General features: G+C 33.4%; 1 protein-coding gene across 4 annotated transcripts in view; it reads right to left on the reverse strand.

The window, feature by feature from the left end:
* Positions 1-2,400: 2,400 nt before the first annotated feature.
* GIN1 (gypsy retrotransposon integrase 1) overlaps positions 2,401-18,829 on the reverse strand; it is a 30,052-nt gene continuing 13,623 nt past the window's right edge. For 3 of the 4 annotated variants that reach the window (XM_033110308.1, XM_033110311.1, XM_033110312.1), the window contains 4 exons: positions 10,693-10,884; positions 10,419-10,595; positions 9,652-9,937; positions 2,401-3,127 (listed from right to left, as the gene is read on the reverse strand). In XM_033110308.1, coding sequence (XP_032966199.1) covers positions 2,853-3,127; positions 9,652-9,937; positions 10,419-10,595; positions 10,693-10,884 — 930 coding nt within the window. In that variant the 3' untranslated portion in view covers positions 2,401-2,852. The remainder of the gene's footprint in view (positions 3,128-9,651; positions 9,938-10,418; positions 10,596-10,692; positions 10,885-18,829) is intronic. The other variant, XM_033110309.1, reaches the window with a different exon arrangement.

Consider the following 18,829-nt stretch of genomic DNA (forward strand, 5'->3'; position numbering starts at 1 on the left):
ACCACCTTAAATTCCATGTGTCGCTCATTACTTTTTAACTTTTTGCCAAAATATAAGGCCCGGTGCTTTCAGACCTCTAACAAAACATTGTTACAACTTACTACACTGTCCCAAATAAGTGGAACAGAACACTTAATGCTTTTTAAGGCTTAAGGTAGGGATCCCAACAAGATGTCTGCACAAAAGGTTATCAATAAGGTTTTAAGATTGGCTCTAAGTAAAGAAATATATTAAGAACTGCGGATCACTATTTCACTACCCTACTGGAATGTAAACTCTAGGATGACAGGGACATTTGTTTCTCACTGATATAATCTCACTGCCAGACCAGTACCTGGAACATAGTAGGCATTTAATACATATCTTTTTTGAGTCTTTAATCCCATAGCTAAACATATAGTAAGTTTTGTGTCTCAGTGTTACTTTTTTTAGATGGCAGTGTAAGAAAATTTTACACTTGAAATGTTAATCATATCTAAAAACAACTTTTCAAATCAGGCAATTATTCTCATTCAGAATACATTTTTCTTTATTTTAACTCAGCATCTCCAGTTCCTTCTATATCTTGTTTTTAAGTGTTCATAAAAATACCACAAGGTGGCATACAAAGCCTCATAAAGATATTTCTGGACTTTTTGGTTAAAAAGTTACTATAAACTCATTCTATAGAAAACCTCCCTTAAATCCGGGCGCGAGGGACCCGACGCTGGGCCCTGTGCTTGAAGGCTAGGTTCTGCCCTGCTCAGTTATGTCCCTCCCTGCAGGGTGAGACCACAGGGCTTAGAGATGTGCTCTCCTCTCCTCTTCCAAGGCCTTCCTGGTCTGTTCCAGGAAGGTGGATGCACAGCTGGAGAGCACATTCCAAAGATCTGTCTGGTCAAGGGGCGTGTCTGCTGAAGCCAGGGTGGACTTTCCTTGGGAGATGGTGGGGTTGGGAAAAAGACACTTGGCGACCAGGTTTCTCTACCTTGGCACTCAGTGCAGGGCTCATGGAGGCTAAGACTTCTAGGAACCTTAGGAAGGCGTATTTGACAAGGTACAAACAGTATGTTAGCTGGATGAATAACTTCTAATATTTATGTATATGGCATGTGGACCTCTATTTTCACTCTTGACAGGATCCTACAAACATTAGAGACACGTGTGTGTATCTAATTTCTGGGCATGTTTTGTTTGTATTTGCTTACTGAAAATCTATACTTGGAATCTCTGTATTAGAATCCTGAGACTTTAGTAATACAATTAGCATTTTGTTTGAATAGCCTGTATTGGCTATTTATCAGGAAGTAAAAATAACTTTCATTGTAAATGGCCTACAATAGAATCTGCAAACAAAGATGAGTATGGCAGCTATTATAGCTCTGCACCAATAATCCGGTTTTCCTCCTTCCAGGGATATAGTAGCAGGACTGTACTTACCTATCCTTTGGTATTAGACGTGGTTAAGTTTTTTTTGTGTGTTTTTTTTTAACTTTGGTTTAAACTCTATAACAATTTTATTGAGAGATAATTCTCATACTATAAAATTCACCCTTTTAAAATGTACAATTCAATGAATGTTAGTATTTTCAGAGATATGAAACCATCACCACTAACGTCAGAACACTGTCATCACCACAAAAAGAAAACCATAACCATTGGCAGTGTGTCACCAGGTCTGACCACTGGAATGTGAGGAGGAAGCATTCGCGTAACTTCACAGCCAATTTTTTCAGAGCTAGTGCTTGTGTTGTACGAGGCATATAGGGTCTATATCCCTTACCAGACGGCAAGTCCCTGATGAGGGCCAGGCACATACATACCTGCCAGAATCATCTTTTAATTTTTCCACAGCATTCTTCAAAGTGCTTCATAACAAATATTTGTTGAACAAAGTTATAAATATAGAAATTATATTTAAAATCTGATATTAATTATTTTATCATTAGTATTTACTTCTTTAAGATTGCAGAAAAAAATCTTATTAATGAATGACTTTAGCTTTAATATACGTTATGAAGTGTACAAATGTTTTTCAAACCAATATATCATATAGTTTCAGATCCTAATCCTGAGTCTATCTAACAAGATGAAATTGCCAATATCCTGTAAGAGCCTATTGAATAACTCTAAATATTTTCTTACAATATTGTTTTTAGAAGTTCCAGTGACACAGAAAGAAGTTTCACTTAATTCATTGTTGTGGTTGAATAAATATCTATTAATTCCATTCTACTGTATTTCCCTGCAAATAAGACCTAGCCGGACAATCAGCTCTAATGTGTCTTTTGGAGCAAAAAAAATTAATATAAGACCCAGTCTTATTTTACTATAAGACTGGTCTATAATATAATATAATAATATAATATCGGGTCTTATATTAATTTTTGTTCCAAAAGACGCATTAGAGCTGATTGTTGGGTTAGGTCTTATTTTTGGGAAAATGGTAGGAAATTCAAACTTATTTTTTAAAAGGAGAAATATTCTAAAAACAAATGAAAACTGAAAACATGGTACCGCACGAGATAAAGATTTGAGAGTTCTGAGCTGGAATTTTAGTTTACTTCCTAAGAAACAAGCATTCTTTGCTGTTCTCTTTTTAGAAGAAAAAGTGAATTCTATATATTATATGCTTCCTTTGCATGCATATATATATATATATATATATATATATATATATATATACACACACACATACTGACATTAAAACATGGTACAACTTTAGATAAATAAATAGTTATAAAAAAATCTTCGGGATTTAGTCATTAAGAGTGAGTTAAGATACCTTCTATACAACCTATTTTGATGGAAAAGAGCAAAATTCAAGAAATTCTACATTCTAAACAAGCACTTTAAATGAATTTTGGTATTTACTAACTTAAGTACTCAAGGACTTGGTTTGAAGAGTCCAACAGGCTGAAAGTCTGCTTTTCAAGAGTACTATTATCTTCTATCAATGGAGAGAGTTTGGCATTCCTATATTCTAGTAGTTCACGATCCTTGCTTGATGTCAGCAATTCATTATCAATGACACCAATAGTTGCATCTTCTACCAGAATATTTGCTTGGTATGCTCCAACTGGAATTCCAGGCAATCCAATGTAGTCATGATCTGCAACTACTGAACCTTGTAAGATATAAAAACTGTCTGAAAGAAGAAACATCATAAGTTTGCCTTTTAGAATTATAATTAAACATCATTTTTAAACTGAACAATGTTAAATGAGGAACAAAATCCCAAATAATAATTAACTATCAAGATTAGATTAACTTCTGGTGGGTTCTCCTAACTACTAAATAGACATGTCAAAGAATGAATAAAATGATGTATAAATTTGGACAGTTCATATAGAGTTCACAAAAGACTAAGGATTTAAAAAGCGCCAAGTTTTCCTGTTCCCTGACTTGTCTTTGGTAGGTGTGGGCAAGGGGTGGAAAAGGCTGGGGATTATAGTATAAATTAAAACCAAAGTTATAAAACTAATTTTTGATGTTGATAATATCTTTACAATGCTTCTGCAAAACATTTCTGGGTGAATTAATGGGGTCTTGAAAGATATTTTTAAAGATAAAATTACTGAATCCTTATTTTAGATAATTCTCCAATCTTTATAGAACCCATATTAGGATAGTAATATCAAATTGTTACATCATGAAGTTATCAATGAAAATGAAGATAAAGTTCCTAGAATAAGACTTATGTGACAGGAACGTGTAAGTAGACAGACTGCAATGCAGTAGTTTAGAAAGCTGAGCTTAAATATCAAAATGTTCATGAACTTTTAAGGTGTTGCTAAATCCATACTGAAATATTGACAAGGAATTTTCCTTGTTACTAGCATTTTATTCTATTTTCAGCAAATTTATCATCTCTATCAGGAAAAATGAATGTTCAACTGATGGCACAGCAGTAGCATCTTTATAAATAAAGGTTAATATATATATAAAAGGATTCCTCCCCACCTGATATTTTAATTCATTACAACAAGGAATTCTTCTACCATAGCTGATAAACTCCCTGGACCCCTGCCTTCTCTCTCTGGATTTTCTCCCAAAACATTAACAGATTCTCTTGAAGATTTCAATAGCTTAAAGAGCCCTCAAATTTTAAGTTCGAGAAATAGCAAAAGGAAGATTAACTGCCCATTTAGATTAGAGATCAATGAAGGTTTCTCAGAGCAGATAAAGTTGCTAGGATAGCCTGGAACACAATCCCACTCTACCCACCCTCATATTAATATGTGAAAAGCTCACGGGCCCTATCTCAACTCCGTAAGTTGACATGTTAAGAACTTTCAATTTACAAACTTCAATTGATCAAACAAATCTATGCTTTCTACCAACAGATGGTATTAAGTGGTCTTGGATTTGTATAGACATTTAGTTTTGCCCATTCAGTTCTTCATTAGGCGAAGTGTATCTGGTATTTTAGTTTTGAGAGGTTTTCCAAGTTTAACCCCCTCCAATTCTTAATACAAAAGTAGTAATGAGATTGAAAATGCTGTTAAGAAGATATACATATTTATGATGGGAAAAAAAGTGTGGATAATTAAAGGTGGCAAGAAACGACTTTTGTAGTTAGTATGGGCCGAATTGCTAGACAAGAGGTACAATTCTAAAAGATAATAAAAGAATCATGCAACCCATGAGAAGTGCTATGTCCAAGAGAAGCAAGAAAGAAGAAAAAATGATCAGTGAAATTGAACCATTTTTAGAATATGTTACTTAAGAGGTTCAAAATCAAAGTTCAGTATGAGCCTGTTAATACTGGAGAAGGCTAGGTAGTGGTTTATAAGAGAACTTATAAAGGTGAGGTATGGTACAAGTGTTAACTGATGAAATTTTCCTAATAACTCATGGAGAATTCCATGCCCATACAATGCTGCAAAGTATCAGAAGAAGTGACAGAAAAAGTATCAGAAGTGACAGAAGAAACCACAGCTTTTAAGGTATTTCCAGAGATCCTTAGAGACATTTTGATGAAGTTTTCTGTCTCAAAAACGATTTCCCATACAGATAAAGTAGGTCTATTTAGAAAAATATGTCGAGTAAACATGTATCAACAGGGAAAATATTCATAGATGTAAAGCTCATAGAAAATACCACTCTGATTTGCTAGAAATACATTCTTGAGCTTAAGTACTTCCTAGTTATACTGGACTTAGAAACAAATGGACTTTATGAAACTCATCTGTTTGTAAGAAGAGAGGTTCTACACATGAGTAAGTGATATACACATACATACATATATATATATATATATATAGATATAGATATAGATATAGATATAGATAGATAGATAGGTTTTATTAGGTGATATATGTATATATTTTCTTTTAAATAAGTGATAACTTTAAAGTAACTTATTGTAATAAAACTGTAGAGAACAAGGATTATAGTCAGCAAATTCTACACATATCACTTTATATGCAATGGAAAACTACTCTGGAGATTTCAAGCCCTGTTTCTGTAGAAAAGAACAAAATTCTCATTCATTCAGAAAGGTCAAATATGTTTCAACTCCTACTATGGTCTACATCCATAAAGAACCAATACAAATGCTCTTTAATTTCAAAAAAAGATTACCAAAAATTATCAGAAAAGAGACTCTTGAGACCTTATGTACATGTTGAAATAATATTTTACATACACTGGATTATTTAAAATATATTATTAAAATTATTTTCACTTATTTGTACTTTTTTAATGTGGCTACTAGAAAATTTAAAGTTATTTATTACATAATTTTTGCATTATATATCTAATGGACAATACTGACCTGGAATAATCCTGAGTTAGGGACATAGAAAAGAACAAGGTGAGTTTTTGCCCTCATTATATAGAGAGGTAAACTCTCATTATTTATAGAGAGGTAAACAAGAGTACCATTTTAAAGGGCTTTTCCACTAAGTCACATTACACAATAGACTTAAAGTATTTTTCTCTTCTCAATCTATTGATTTAGTTATGATTATGACATCTGTTGGATGAAAAGCAATATTTCAGTTTTGACAAGACTGAATAATTGTCTTTAGTTTTAGAAACAGAACTATTTTCAACACATTCTAGGAAGGTACTAACAGCATTTCTGACATACTTCTACTTGTGTAGTTTTAAGGAGTGAAAAATGAGATTAGGAAACACATTTTTAAATTTCCCTAAGGAGAAAAATAAGTGAAAATCAAAGCCTCAGAAAAGTCTGAGTGATTTGGATTAATTTATTTCTTCAAATAGAAAGTACAAGGTTTCAGATTACTTAATTTTCTTATTCTGAAGAGAAGTGACTAGGTTAATCCTATATATGGCCAGACAATCCAAAACTATTAGAATGTGTTGCCATACAAGTACATCTTCTCATGACAAAAATAACAATAACTATAATCTGATACTACATAATTGTTATTATAATAAATTACTAATACTAACAGAAGTACTCTGAGTTTAGAGATTACATAACGTTTAGAGTTATGCTCTTTGCAAAAATAATGAAGTCAAGATCATGGGCTTGATAATATAGGGACTAAGCTTTGTTCTGTTTCATGAGTGTAAACCATGGTGTGGTGGGCAGAATAATGGGTCCCTAAAGATGTCCACAATCTGTGGGACCTGTGAATATGTTATCTTACATGGCAAAGGAGAATTGGGATAATGATAGGATTAAAGTTAATAACCTGCTGATCTTAAAATAGGGAGATTATCCTGGTTTATGTGGGTGGGTGCAAGGATTAGGGTCCTTAAATGTGGAAGAGTAGGAGGTTGGAGTGACTTGATGTGAGAAGTACCACCTGCCATTGTTGGCTTTGAAGATACAGGAAGGGAGCCATCAGCCAAGCAATGTGGGTAGAAGGGGGAAAAGGCAAAGAAACGAACTTGTCTAAAGCCTACAGAAGGGAACACAGACCTGCCAATGTACTGATTTTAGCCCAGTGAGACCTAGGTTGGACTTCTAAATTACTGAACTGTAAGATAATAAACTTGTGTTGTTTTATGCCACTAAACTTGTGATAATTAACTGTGGCAGCAATAAGAAACTTACAATATAATGGAAAGCATCTCACAAACTGTGAAGGGCAATCACACTAAAACCTTTGGAGGAGGCAGACACAAATTTATCACAATAACTCCTGCCCAGAACAAAACAAAACAAATGAAAGTACTTAAAAATCTATGTTGGACAAAATAATGAGTCAATAACATTTTTCCTTTCAAAGGGCACATTATGATTACAGGGACACACTATGGCATATCATAACATTTGTTGTTAAAATAATTAGTCTTGAGAAGGTAGCTGGCACTGAACTAGACAAAATGACAAATAGGCTTGCTGAAAATAGCAGTGAGAAATATTGTAGACCTAGTATGGAATGTGTTCTCTCTACACTATGTTCTAGATAAGAAGGGATAAGAAGTTGGCAACAGAAGCATATCTGCTTTGGGCAATGAATCTTTAATATAGCTACAAAATCTCAAGGCTGGCAAAAATTGCAATGACAAGTACAGTTTAAGACAAACTCGTAGTTCTTTTGGCTACAGCTCGCCCACATTTATGTCACATGAAAGAATATGGTGTTTGTTCAAAGCCATTTTGTTTTAATTTCAGTTCTAGGACTGTTTAAAAATCAGCTTTTGAGGTAAAGGTTTTCAGGAAAATATGTGATATTGAAAAAAAAAGACTGCAGAAATCACATTAATTTCTGCAAATAAGAAAAACACACAAAAAGGACCATTTCCCCAAAAATAAGACCTAGCCAGACAATCAGTTCTAATTGATTGTGTAGAAAAGAACATTTATGTCAAATGAAAGAATAGGGTGTTTATTCAAAGCCATTTTATTTGCTTTAATTTCAGTTCTAGGACTGAACATATTAATATAAGACCCAGTATGTTATATTATATTATATTATATTAATTATATTATACCCGGTCTTATAGTAAAATAAGACCCAGTCTTATATTACATTATATAAGACAAGGTCTTATATTAATTTTTGCTCCAAAAGATGCATTAGAGCTGACTGTTCAGCTAGGACTTATTTTTGGGGAAACACGGTAGCACTCAAGAACCAGGTTCCAGGATGGCTGGATCATCACTTTCTTGCTTAACAAGAAAAAACAAATTTATCCATCAATCACAGGTTCGTTATTATACACTAGTACTAAAATTGCAATTTCCTTTATATTACTAGAAGAAATATCTGCAGAGAATTCAAGCATGAGGCAAAAAGTATACTTCCTCTGTTTAGAAAACGTTCTACTCAACTGGACTCTGAAATATTCAGGAGCAGCAAAATGTTTGGCCTCCTTTCTTTGGCAAGAGCAAATTACAAAATGTTGAAACAGATCCTGACACAGCAACATTTTAAACATAAATTTTGTATTAACTAAGGAAGGTTAACACATTAGATGGGGGCAAGTCCTGAATGTCAAAGGTTAAGGAGAAAAATCATTCTGACGAAGGAAGGACAACATGTACCTGTATAATCTTCTCTACTTAAATTGCAGGAGGGAGAAATATAAAGGTAGCTCAGAATTAAGAGGCACAAGAAGTGCTGTGCTTATCTTCTAACAGAAAGAATGAAGGTACTGTTTAGAATTAGAACAGTCCAAGATAAGTTTACCAGTAGAGCAACTGGATCTGTCACAAGCAGATGGAAAGGTACTGAGCTTTTAACATGAGAGTTGTGACCTGGATTAGAAGCAGAGTTGAGCTGTTATGGAGCAGCCCCCAAGGGCTTCATATCCTAAAAAGCATAGGTTATCTATTGCTGTTGCTCTTATAATTATTATTTACTTAAGCCTGTTAAATAACTCAATTGTTTACATTGTTTAAAAATATACTAAATGGTATCTCCCATTAATTGTTATTCATATTCAAATAATATTGATGCTTTATCTTTCTTTATAGAAAAAACAAAATGAACTGGCTAAGGTAAAAATTAACTCCCTCTCAGTTATCCACCTCAGAGAAACTCTAGGAAGCAGATACACTAGGACAAAATAAAAGTATCAATAAAAGTGGGATTTAATCTGAAAGCTATGGCAAAAATATAATGTAGCTCTAGTCTATGAAAGAAAGCGTTAAAGAAATCAGGATTATCTTGATTGTTTATAACCATATTTGGGGGCAAGTATAGCGTTGTTTAGGGTGCAATCACCTCTTCTTATAGCACCTATAACATTCTGAATACAAGCCACTCTGCACCCTCCATTGCACCCACCATAACTTGACTATGATGCAATGTTAAAAATTAATCACATTTTTAAGTCCCCTAATATGTTTATCTCACAACAGGATTCTGGACAGTATATTTGTTTTTGGCATTAATTATCTTAGCTGCTGTTTTTTAATGCTAAAATGAGGCACAAAGTTACTCATAAAATATTGAAAAAGTGAAAACAGAACACATAGCTCTTTCTTGTGAAACATGTTCAGTATCTCCCACCTGAACTGTGAGAAAGTGTGTAAAAAGTACACTAGAAATAAAATTTAAAAATCTCTTATAAGCATGACAGTTTTAGAAGAGACACTCTAATAAAAGAGACTACTTAGGATCTAAAACTATACCAAAGTTTACTGAAAGGAAAACCTAACCAAGGGGGGAAGGGGTTGTATTTTTAACTTCTCTCCTCATTCAAAAGAAGTAAAAATGTAGAAAAGTGACAGATATTTACCTTGTTCACTGGGTTCTCTTACATAGGGCTTAAGGTGAGACATTTTGATAGGTCTTTTAAGACGAGCCCCAGTGTTGTCTCTCAGAACAGCACATCCACTTTCTGTGATATAGTCTATGACACAAGGCCCAACCCATTCGGACTGGAAACGGCCATCCTTCCACCAATTTTTCCTTTGTCTTAAAACTTCATGACCCACTTTGAGATGAAATGGATTTAACTGCTTTGGTTTCTTTTTAACAATGATTTTGCTTTTACTTAGTTCATCAACATTGTTATTCTCCATCTACAAGTGCAAAAAAAAGAGAACAAAGGGATGAAAGAACTCTAGTTTCCTGAAGGTAAATACAGATAATATAACAAAATGGTTATTTATTGAGATGCCACTTAAAAGGTAGGCATGAATCCCATTTAACTCTTCAAACAATATTTCAAAGTCAGAATCACCCCAACTTTATAAATAAGGTATACAGAGATAGCTTAAGTAATTTTCCCAAGTCAAACACCTGGAAAGCAATAAGACCAGGGATTTGAATTCTGCTCTGCTTGATTCCAAAATGCCTGTTTTTCCTTCCCATAAATGTCTCTCAGAATTTCACAGCTAATAAAGATATTGTTTAATCAAGACAAGCAGCATTTGGTAGAAAAAGATTTTGGTTTAAAGGTATATTGTGTTTGTCTGTCCCTGTGTGTACATATGCTACAATTTTTTTAAAAATCACTTTATAGATTTTTCTATTATAGAGTTGTGTGTTAAATAGAATCACCTTGACCACTGAAGTTATCTTATTCTCCATTATTTTATCGGCTTCTTTAATTGCACCCAGAATTTTGGCAAACATACTTGTATTATTACCATCCACTTCATGGAGAACATCTGAAATCTCTGGCATACAAGGATTTCGATTAAACATTTGAAAGTATGGTATATTTTTAGAAGGCTCCTATTTGAAGGAAAATAAACAACAATTTGTAATAAAGCATTTATCTAGGCAAGAAATAGCCCTAACTCAAAAGATAGAACTACAAAGAGGCACATACCAAATGAGTTATATTGAAGGCAAATGAAATGGCTGGCAGGTGATCATCCCAGTTGTTTGGATGTTCAGCACAGTGTTTGGAAAGAAACGTTTTGATTGTGCTCGGTATACTTTCAGTTTGGTTAACAGTTTGAGAGGCGTGGGAAATTACAATTTGCTTTGCGCCAAACAGTCCACACAGTTCAACATTGATCTGAAAAAATATATAAAACAAAGCTGACTTTAAAATTTGTATTTTATTTTTCCCTTCAAAGTTTTCAAAAGAATTTGACTCTTGCCCTTTTCATTGACGACAGCCATTCTATACAAACATATATATTTTGTTTAAAATAGTAATTACCATTCATTGACAATAACTTACGTTATTGTCATAATAACTCATGACAATGTTATGGGTTATTATTAACCCCATTTTAAAGATAAGAAGCTGAAGCTTTGGGAAGTTAAGTGCCTTGACAGAGACACATATATAGCAAGGAAGTGGAACAGAATTTAACATCAACTCAGTTCAAATAACATTCAGTAGACAGCTTCTTAAAAACAAACAAAAAATAAAAACACTAGGTCACATAATCCAATTAATAGCTTTGTAACCTTGGCCAAGTCACCAAACCTCTATGTACTCAGTTTCCCCATCTGTAAAATAAGGAAATTCCTATCCTGGACTCTTTTGAGGATTAAATGAGTAAACGTTTCTAAAGACTTACAACAGTTATTGGCAAGTAGTAAGCACTTTATAACTCAATGTCACTATTATTATTGTTATATTTATTATATGCAGGGCCTAAAAGAAGCCAAAATGAGGTTAGAAAATTTCTAACAGTAAGCCTGTTAAATGTAAAATAACTTGTTTCTCCTACCTTACGCCTCAGACTACTTTTATTATTTTTAATTAAGTCAACTTTTGGCTGATAAACTTGTTTTTTTTAAAGAATATTATATTTTTTGTTGCTTAATTATAAGAAGAAAAGTATCAGAGTAACTAAAAATATAAAGCAAATAAATGAGGGAAAAAGCCTGACCAAAACAAAACTACATTTCCCAAGCTCCCTTGCAGATGGTGCAGTCATGTGATACAGTTTTGGCCAAAAAGATGTAAGTGAAAGTTATACCTTGGGCTTTTTATTTTATTTTTTTAACTTTTATTTATTTTAAATGTGTTTTTCCAGGACCCATCAGCTCCAAGTCAAGTAGTTGTTTCAATCTAGTTGTGGAGGGTGCAGCTCACAGGGACCCGTGTGGGGATTGAACCAGCAACCTTGTTGTTAGGAGCACCACGCTCTAACCAACTGAGCTAACCAGCTGCCCCTTACCTTGGGCTTTTAACAGTTGTTGGGCAGACTCAGCTTTTTGTGTCCATTGCCCTCCACTTTCTGTCTGAAATGTACTTTGTGGCATGGGCTCTGACAGCCATATTGGAACCATAAGATTGAGAGTCACATCTTCAAGATGGTGGAACAGAAAGCTAGAAGCATCAGTTCCCAATGACATTCAGTTACCCTTCCAACCTGGAACAGCCTGGCCTTCTTTTACTTAAGTACAAAATAACCTGATATTGTAGTTTATGTACTAGGGGGAAGAGAGGCATTCTCTGTTACTTGCAGCTGAATACAGTTCCTAGCTAATATATGTACTAATTTAAGCTGTCTTCTTTTAATTCAAGTCATTAAAAAGAAATCCCAGGTAATAGGTGTATTTGGGTCAGCTTCGATCTGAGGTCATAATCAATGGTTTTAAATGACTGACCTTTGGAAAAGGCTTCAACTTCTTTGTTTCAAGAAGTTGCCTAGGAATGATCCAGTTTGTGAAATGCTATCTTGATATCCTTACCCAATAGCCTTTTTCTCCCCCTCAAACCAGACATTCCATTAGTGATTACAATTTTGGTTTTCCACAAGAAGTATTTTTAAAATTAAATAAGTAATTTTCCATTTGAAAATGTTTTGTTTCTTTCAGAGGTTTACAAAAAGTTCTTTGTAAATTTTATTGAAACAATTTAGCAAATACTTCAAGCCAAGTAATGTTACAAACATCTGCATTTTCATCCAACTGTGTAATAAACCTCCCACTTTGTGTAATGTTCTAATCTTATTTCAACACTTTAGCAATGTTTTCTGTCAGTATTTGCTGACAAAATGAATTTATTTTGTCACCATTAAGCTTTCTGTATAATATTTAAGCCATTTAAATCACAGCAAAAAGAACACATTTTCCCAATCATATGTGTTTAGTTTTTCATTATTAAACCTCATAAGAGGCTTATAAACATTTATTGTTAACTTTGGTAAATTTTTCAAAGTCCTGGATTGATTATCACATGTTGGCTTTAAACAGTCATTATCTAATATTTTAAAGCACTTAGGTTGAGGCTCTTCATTAATAAAGGTGGAAGCAAATTAATATATCAAATAGTGTTCTTGACAATTTTCAATTTTGGTGGTTAATTTCCTATTAAATCAGATTAGTTTATATTTGTTTTCATTTCATTAATGTGTCTATTCACTAACGAGCTAGTACAAGTTAAGAAGAAGTGCCAGCTCTATCATTTTCTTACGGTGGATAGGTGACTGCATTGTTAATATAATCTAGATTTATTGCAAAAAACTTAAGCCACGTGGCTATTCTATGAGGAGTAGTTTAGTGAAAACTAGACGACAGCCATAAATTCAATTATTGCTGAAAGCAAAAGAATGAGTCAGGGAACCACTGTAGACTCCTACATGTTGTGGATTCTCACTTTTCTCTAGGATACCTTCGTATTACTAGGTGTGACACACAATCATCTGCCTTATTGATTCAGAATGCTATTATCAATTTGTATACATTCGTAAAGCTTCATTTCTTTCTTATTTATTACATCAAAAGAAATATAAACAGAAGTTCTAATACTGTAATCCCACAAAACCGATTGTCTTACACTATTTTGCAGACCACTGCTGTGTCAGCCAGGTAGTCACAAAACACATTCAAGTCTCAGTGGCTTAACTCAGCAGTTTTGCTGCTTGCTCATTCAAAGTCAGCTGTAGGTCACTGTCTCTCTAAAGCAACTATTCTCCATTAGGTGCCTCAGCAATTCTGGATGAGAGAAATTCCATCACAGAATATCTGAAATATTCTGTCGATTCTCCAGAGAAAGAGTAAGATTGGGAGACTGAAGAGTTGGGCATGAAGTTTTCACTACCTCAGGCTGAAAGTGGCACACATCTATCCACTTGATTTCTTTGGCCAGATCTAGCAGTTACTTGGGCTTGGCTACCTGTAAGAGGCTAGAAGGAGCCGTCTATGTTAGAAAGACTAGGACAACTAGGTATTGCTTGAGCACTAGTAATTTATATCACAAAAGCAATATATAATTATGTATATTTTAATCACTAAAAATTATAAAAACATAATACATATAAACTGAAAAATTAAGAAAAGAATCTATAAAATTTAATCACTCTAAAAAAAAAACTCCATGAGTTAACCTTATAGATTTTCATTTTAGTTTTTTATTTATCTATTTTTTTACATAATTACCTATGTAAATATGTGAATATGCAATATATATGTAATAAAATTCTTTATCCAGGTTTTTAACATGTTGTAAACACTGTTCATGTCATTTCCTTTTCTTTGTAAACATCATTTTTAAAAGATTTTTATTAAAATATTGCTAACATACACTATTAGTTTCAAGTATACACCACAGTCATTCCACACAGTTATTCTACACCTAAAGAAGTGATCACCATGGTAAGTCCAGCAATCATCTGACACTGTACCATGCTATCACAATATTGACTATATTCCCCAGGTTGTACATTACATCCCCATGACTTGTTTTATATCTGGAAATGTGAGCCTCTTATTCCCCTTCACCTGTCCCCCCCTTTTAAAATATTTTCAATTTCAGTTGACATTCAATATTATATTAGTTTCAGATGTACAGCATAGTGGTTAGACATTTATATACATTATGAAGTAACTCCCCTGACTTTTCTAGTACCCACCTGACATCATACATAGTTATTACCATATTATTGACTATATTCACTATACTTTACATCCCTGTGACTATTTTGTAACTACCAATTTGTGCTTAATTCCTTCCCCTTTTTCACCTCGTCCTCCCAACCCCACTCCCCACTGGCAATCATTAGTTTGTTCCCTATATCTCTGAGTTTATTTTGTTCTTTAGATTACACATATAAGATCATATGGTATTTGTCTTTCTCTGGCTTATTTCACTTAGCATACCTTCCAGGTCCATCCATGTTGTCGTAAATCGTAACATTTCATTCTTTTTTTATGACTAATATCCCATTGTATATATGTACCACATCTTCTTTATCGAGTCATCTGTTGATGGGTACTTAGGTTGCTTCCATATCTTGGCTATTGTAAATAATGCTACAATGAACATAGGGGTGCATATATGTCTTTTAATTAGTGTTTTGGATTTCTCTGGATAAATACTCAGGAGTGGAATTGCTGGGTCATAGTTTCAATTTTTTGAGGAAACTCCATACTGTTTTCTATAGTGGCCATACCAAGTTGCAATCCCACCAACAGTGCCTGAGGGTTCCCTTTTCTGCATATCCTCGCCAACACTTTTTTTGTTGTTGATTTATTGATAGCCATTCTGACTGGTGTGAGATGATATTTCATTGTGATTTTAATTTGCACTTCTCTAATTGGTGAGATTGAGCATTGTTTCATATGTCTATTGGCCATCTGCATTGTCCTCTTTGGAGAAATGTCTATTCAGGTCCTCTGTCCATTTTTTAATTGGATTGTTAGTTTTTTTAGTGTTAAGTTGTATTGAGTTCTTTATAAATTTTGGATATTAACCCTTTATCAGATATATCATTGGCAAATTATCTTCTCCCATTCGGCTGGCTATTTCCATTTTCTTAATGGTTTCCTTTGCTGGGCAAAAACTTTTTAGTTTGATTTAGTCCCATTTGTTTTCTTTTCTTTTGATTTGCTTGTCCAATGCATAATATCAGAAACAACATTACTAAGAGCAATGTCAGAGAGTTTACTACCTACGTTTTCTTCTAGGAGTTTTGGGGTTCGGGTTTTCTAAGTCTTTAATCCATTTTGAGTTTATTCTTGCATATGGTGTAAGAAGGTGATCCAGTTTCATTTTTTGTATGTGTCTGTCCAGTTTTCCCAACACTATTGAATAGACTATCTTTACCCGATTGTATATTTTTGCCTTCTTTTGTCACAGATTAATTGACTATATAGACGTGGGTTTATTTCTGGGCTCTGTATTCTGTTCCATTGATCTATGTGTCTGTTTTTATGCCAGTACCGTGCTGTTTGATTACTGTAACCTTATAGTATAGTTTGATAATAGGTATCATGATACCTCCAACTTTGTTTTTCTTTCTCAAAATTACTGTGGCTATTCGGAGTATTTTACATTCCATATAAATTTTAGGAATATATTTTCTAGTTCTGTGAAAAATGCTATTGGTATTTTGATAGGAATTGCATTGAATGTATAGATTGGAGATAATATGATATTTGAATAATATGGAGATTTTTAACAATGTCAATTCTTTCTATCCATGAGCACGGTACATGCTTCCAGTTTTTTGTATCTTCTTTAATGTCTTACAATTTTCCGATTACAGTCTTTTACCTCTTTGGTTAAATTTATTTCTAGGTCTTTTTTTATTTTCTTTGATGCAATTGTAAATGGGAGTCTGTAAATATCATTTTTAATGGCTACAAAATATTTCATCATCTGATTACACATACTTTTTGGAAACATTTCCGTTATTTTGGATATTCAGGATATTCTTTCACTAAAATAAATAGCATTGTGGTGTTTATAATAAATAGTAAGAGCCATTTCTATACTTTAAATAATTGCCTTGTAATAAATTCTTAAATACAGGACTGCTAACCAGAAGACAAAAATATATCTATATCTCTTAATGGACAGTTGGCAAACTACTTTACAAAAAGAGCTAGTTTCAAATTGCAAAGCTATCAGTAATGTAAAGCTATATTCTTCTACCTGTAGTCTATTTGGCATTATTACTATTTTTGTTGATTACATAAGCAGAAAGTGGTCTTACCTTGCATTACTCATTAATACTGAGTTTGTATATTTTCCCATGTTTACTATTTTTATTCCGTCTTGTAAATTATGTTTTTGCCACTGACTAAATTTTTAAATTTGTTTGAATCTCTATAAAGACATTAGCCTTTTCCTGCATGAATTTGCTTTACTTTTGTTGGCCTACTTCTTGGCTTTTATGTTTTGGTTATTTTACCACACATAAGTTTCTAATTTTTATGTAGCCAAATTTGGTGATGTTTTCCATTGACATTTTTACCTTTGTTGCTAAAATGAGAGATTTAATCGCTAGAGATTAAAAAAAAAAGTCAGTTGTATTTTTTGTTTCAATTAAAAATATAAATTCTTTAATTTACTTGAAAACAAGGTAATTTTGGTACGCGGTATGTAACTCTAAAATCATATTATAGAAATAATTAGAAAATTGTTACCTATACTATTAATTAAATAATCCTTCTCTATTCTACTCATGTGATGCCACCTCTATAATTTTAACCATGGTTACCAAACTCTATGCCAAGGGTTTTGTTGGATACGTTGAAAACTATTAGCTTACGGTGGTTTATGATTTCAGCAGTAGGTAAGACTATATTCTTTTCAATGATGTCATATCTTTATAGAACTGGTTTTTGCGTAGATGTTATGATAAAAAGCAATTATTGTGTAAAAATCAATGTGAAACAGAAAATAAGGATGGCACTGTCCAATCTGATGCCAAGGTTTGAGAAGTTGAGCAGTGGTCAATAGGTACACACATCCCATTAGTAAGCAACTGTGGTTATTTAAGAATAAAATAAAAATACTTTTTCTTTCAATTATGAGTATATCTTTTAAATGGTTAAGTGGTTAGGACCTGTGCAGAAAAGAGTTAACATATAGCAGACCTTTGAAAGGCCTAATTATAAGGTTGGCCCTGGACTAGTGTGTAGGATTAGTGTGTAGGAACTTGGATTTGGGGAGGATTTCCACCATTTCCTAAATGATAAACGTGGCTCAATGTGCCTAAGCGGTTTATATAAACAAGGTGGTTTATGTTGAACATCTTCTTTTTCTTTGGGAGTCTAGAATTTGGCACGTACCAAGCAGAGGGTACTTATGTGACCAGCTCTCAATAAAAATCTTAGACACTGAGTCTCTAATGAGCTTCCATAGTAGACAACATTTTACATGTGTTGCTACAGCTCCTTCCTGGGAGAATCAAACATGCCCTGTGTGATTCTCATGGGATAGGACATCTTGGAAGCTTGTAACTGGTTTCCCCTAGACTTTCCCCATGAGCTTTTTCTCTGCTTATTTCACTTCATATTCTTCTGTTTTAATAAATCTTAGCCATAAGTATGACCACCTGCTGAGTCTTTCCAATAAATCATAATACCTGGAGATATCTTAGGGATCCCTGACACAGGACATAACTATTAATAAATACAACTTTAGGTATTTCTTTTGGACTGAGATATCAAAGGTGCTGTGAACCGCGACAGTCTGGCTAGTTCTGATATTTTTCTTAAACCAGTACCCTGTCAATTATAAAAGATTTTAAATATGCCTTAAGTTTAGTAATTATTATATTCCTTTTTAGATTTTTCATGTATATTCTTGCCTGCTTATTCTTTCAGATTAACTTTAATCTGGAAAAAGGCCAGGATAAGGGGGAAACCTCCCTCCTTTTTAAGGCTGATTGGAAATTCATTAATTACATAAATTAATTTTGATATGGGAAAAATCAATACCTTTCTATATTGAATATTCTCATTCATGCACATTGATGTATTTCATCATTTAGTCAATTCGCCCTGTGCATATCAATCAATTTTTAAGCTAGAAGTAAAGAAAGATTATTTGGTCCAACCAACTCGTTTCAGTTTAAGGAAACCTGAAGATAGATTTACAACTACTATGTGGCACAATAAATACTAAAATCCTGGTCTCTTGATTTCCAGTCCAACTACCTTTGTACTATGCAAAATTAAACCTCTATGCCCGCAGCAATTTATCTAAACTCATTAAACACCCTACAATCTACAGGTGTGCTGGGCACTGAAAGGGAGCAAAATACGAT

The sequence above is a fragment of the Rhinolophus ferrumequinum genome, chromosome 7 (assembly GCF_004115265.2).
Source record: "Rhinolophus ferrumequinum isolate MPI-CBG mRhiFer1 chromosome 7, mRhiFer1_v1.p, whole genome shotgun sequence".
Classification (NCBI taxonomy): domain Eukaryota; kingdom Metazoa; phylum Chordata; class Mammalia; order Chiroptera; family Rhinolophidae; genus Rhinolophus; species Rhinolophus ferrumequinum.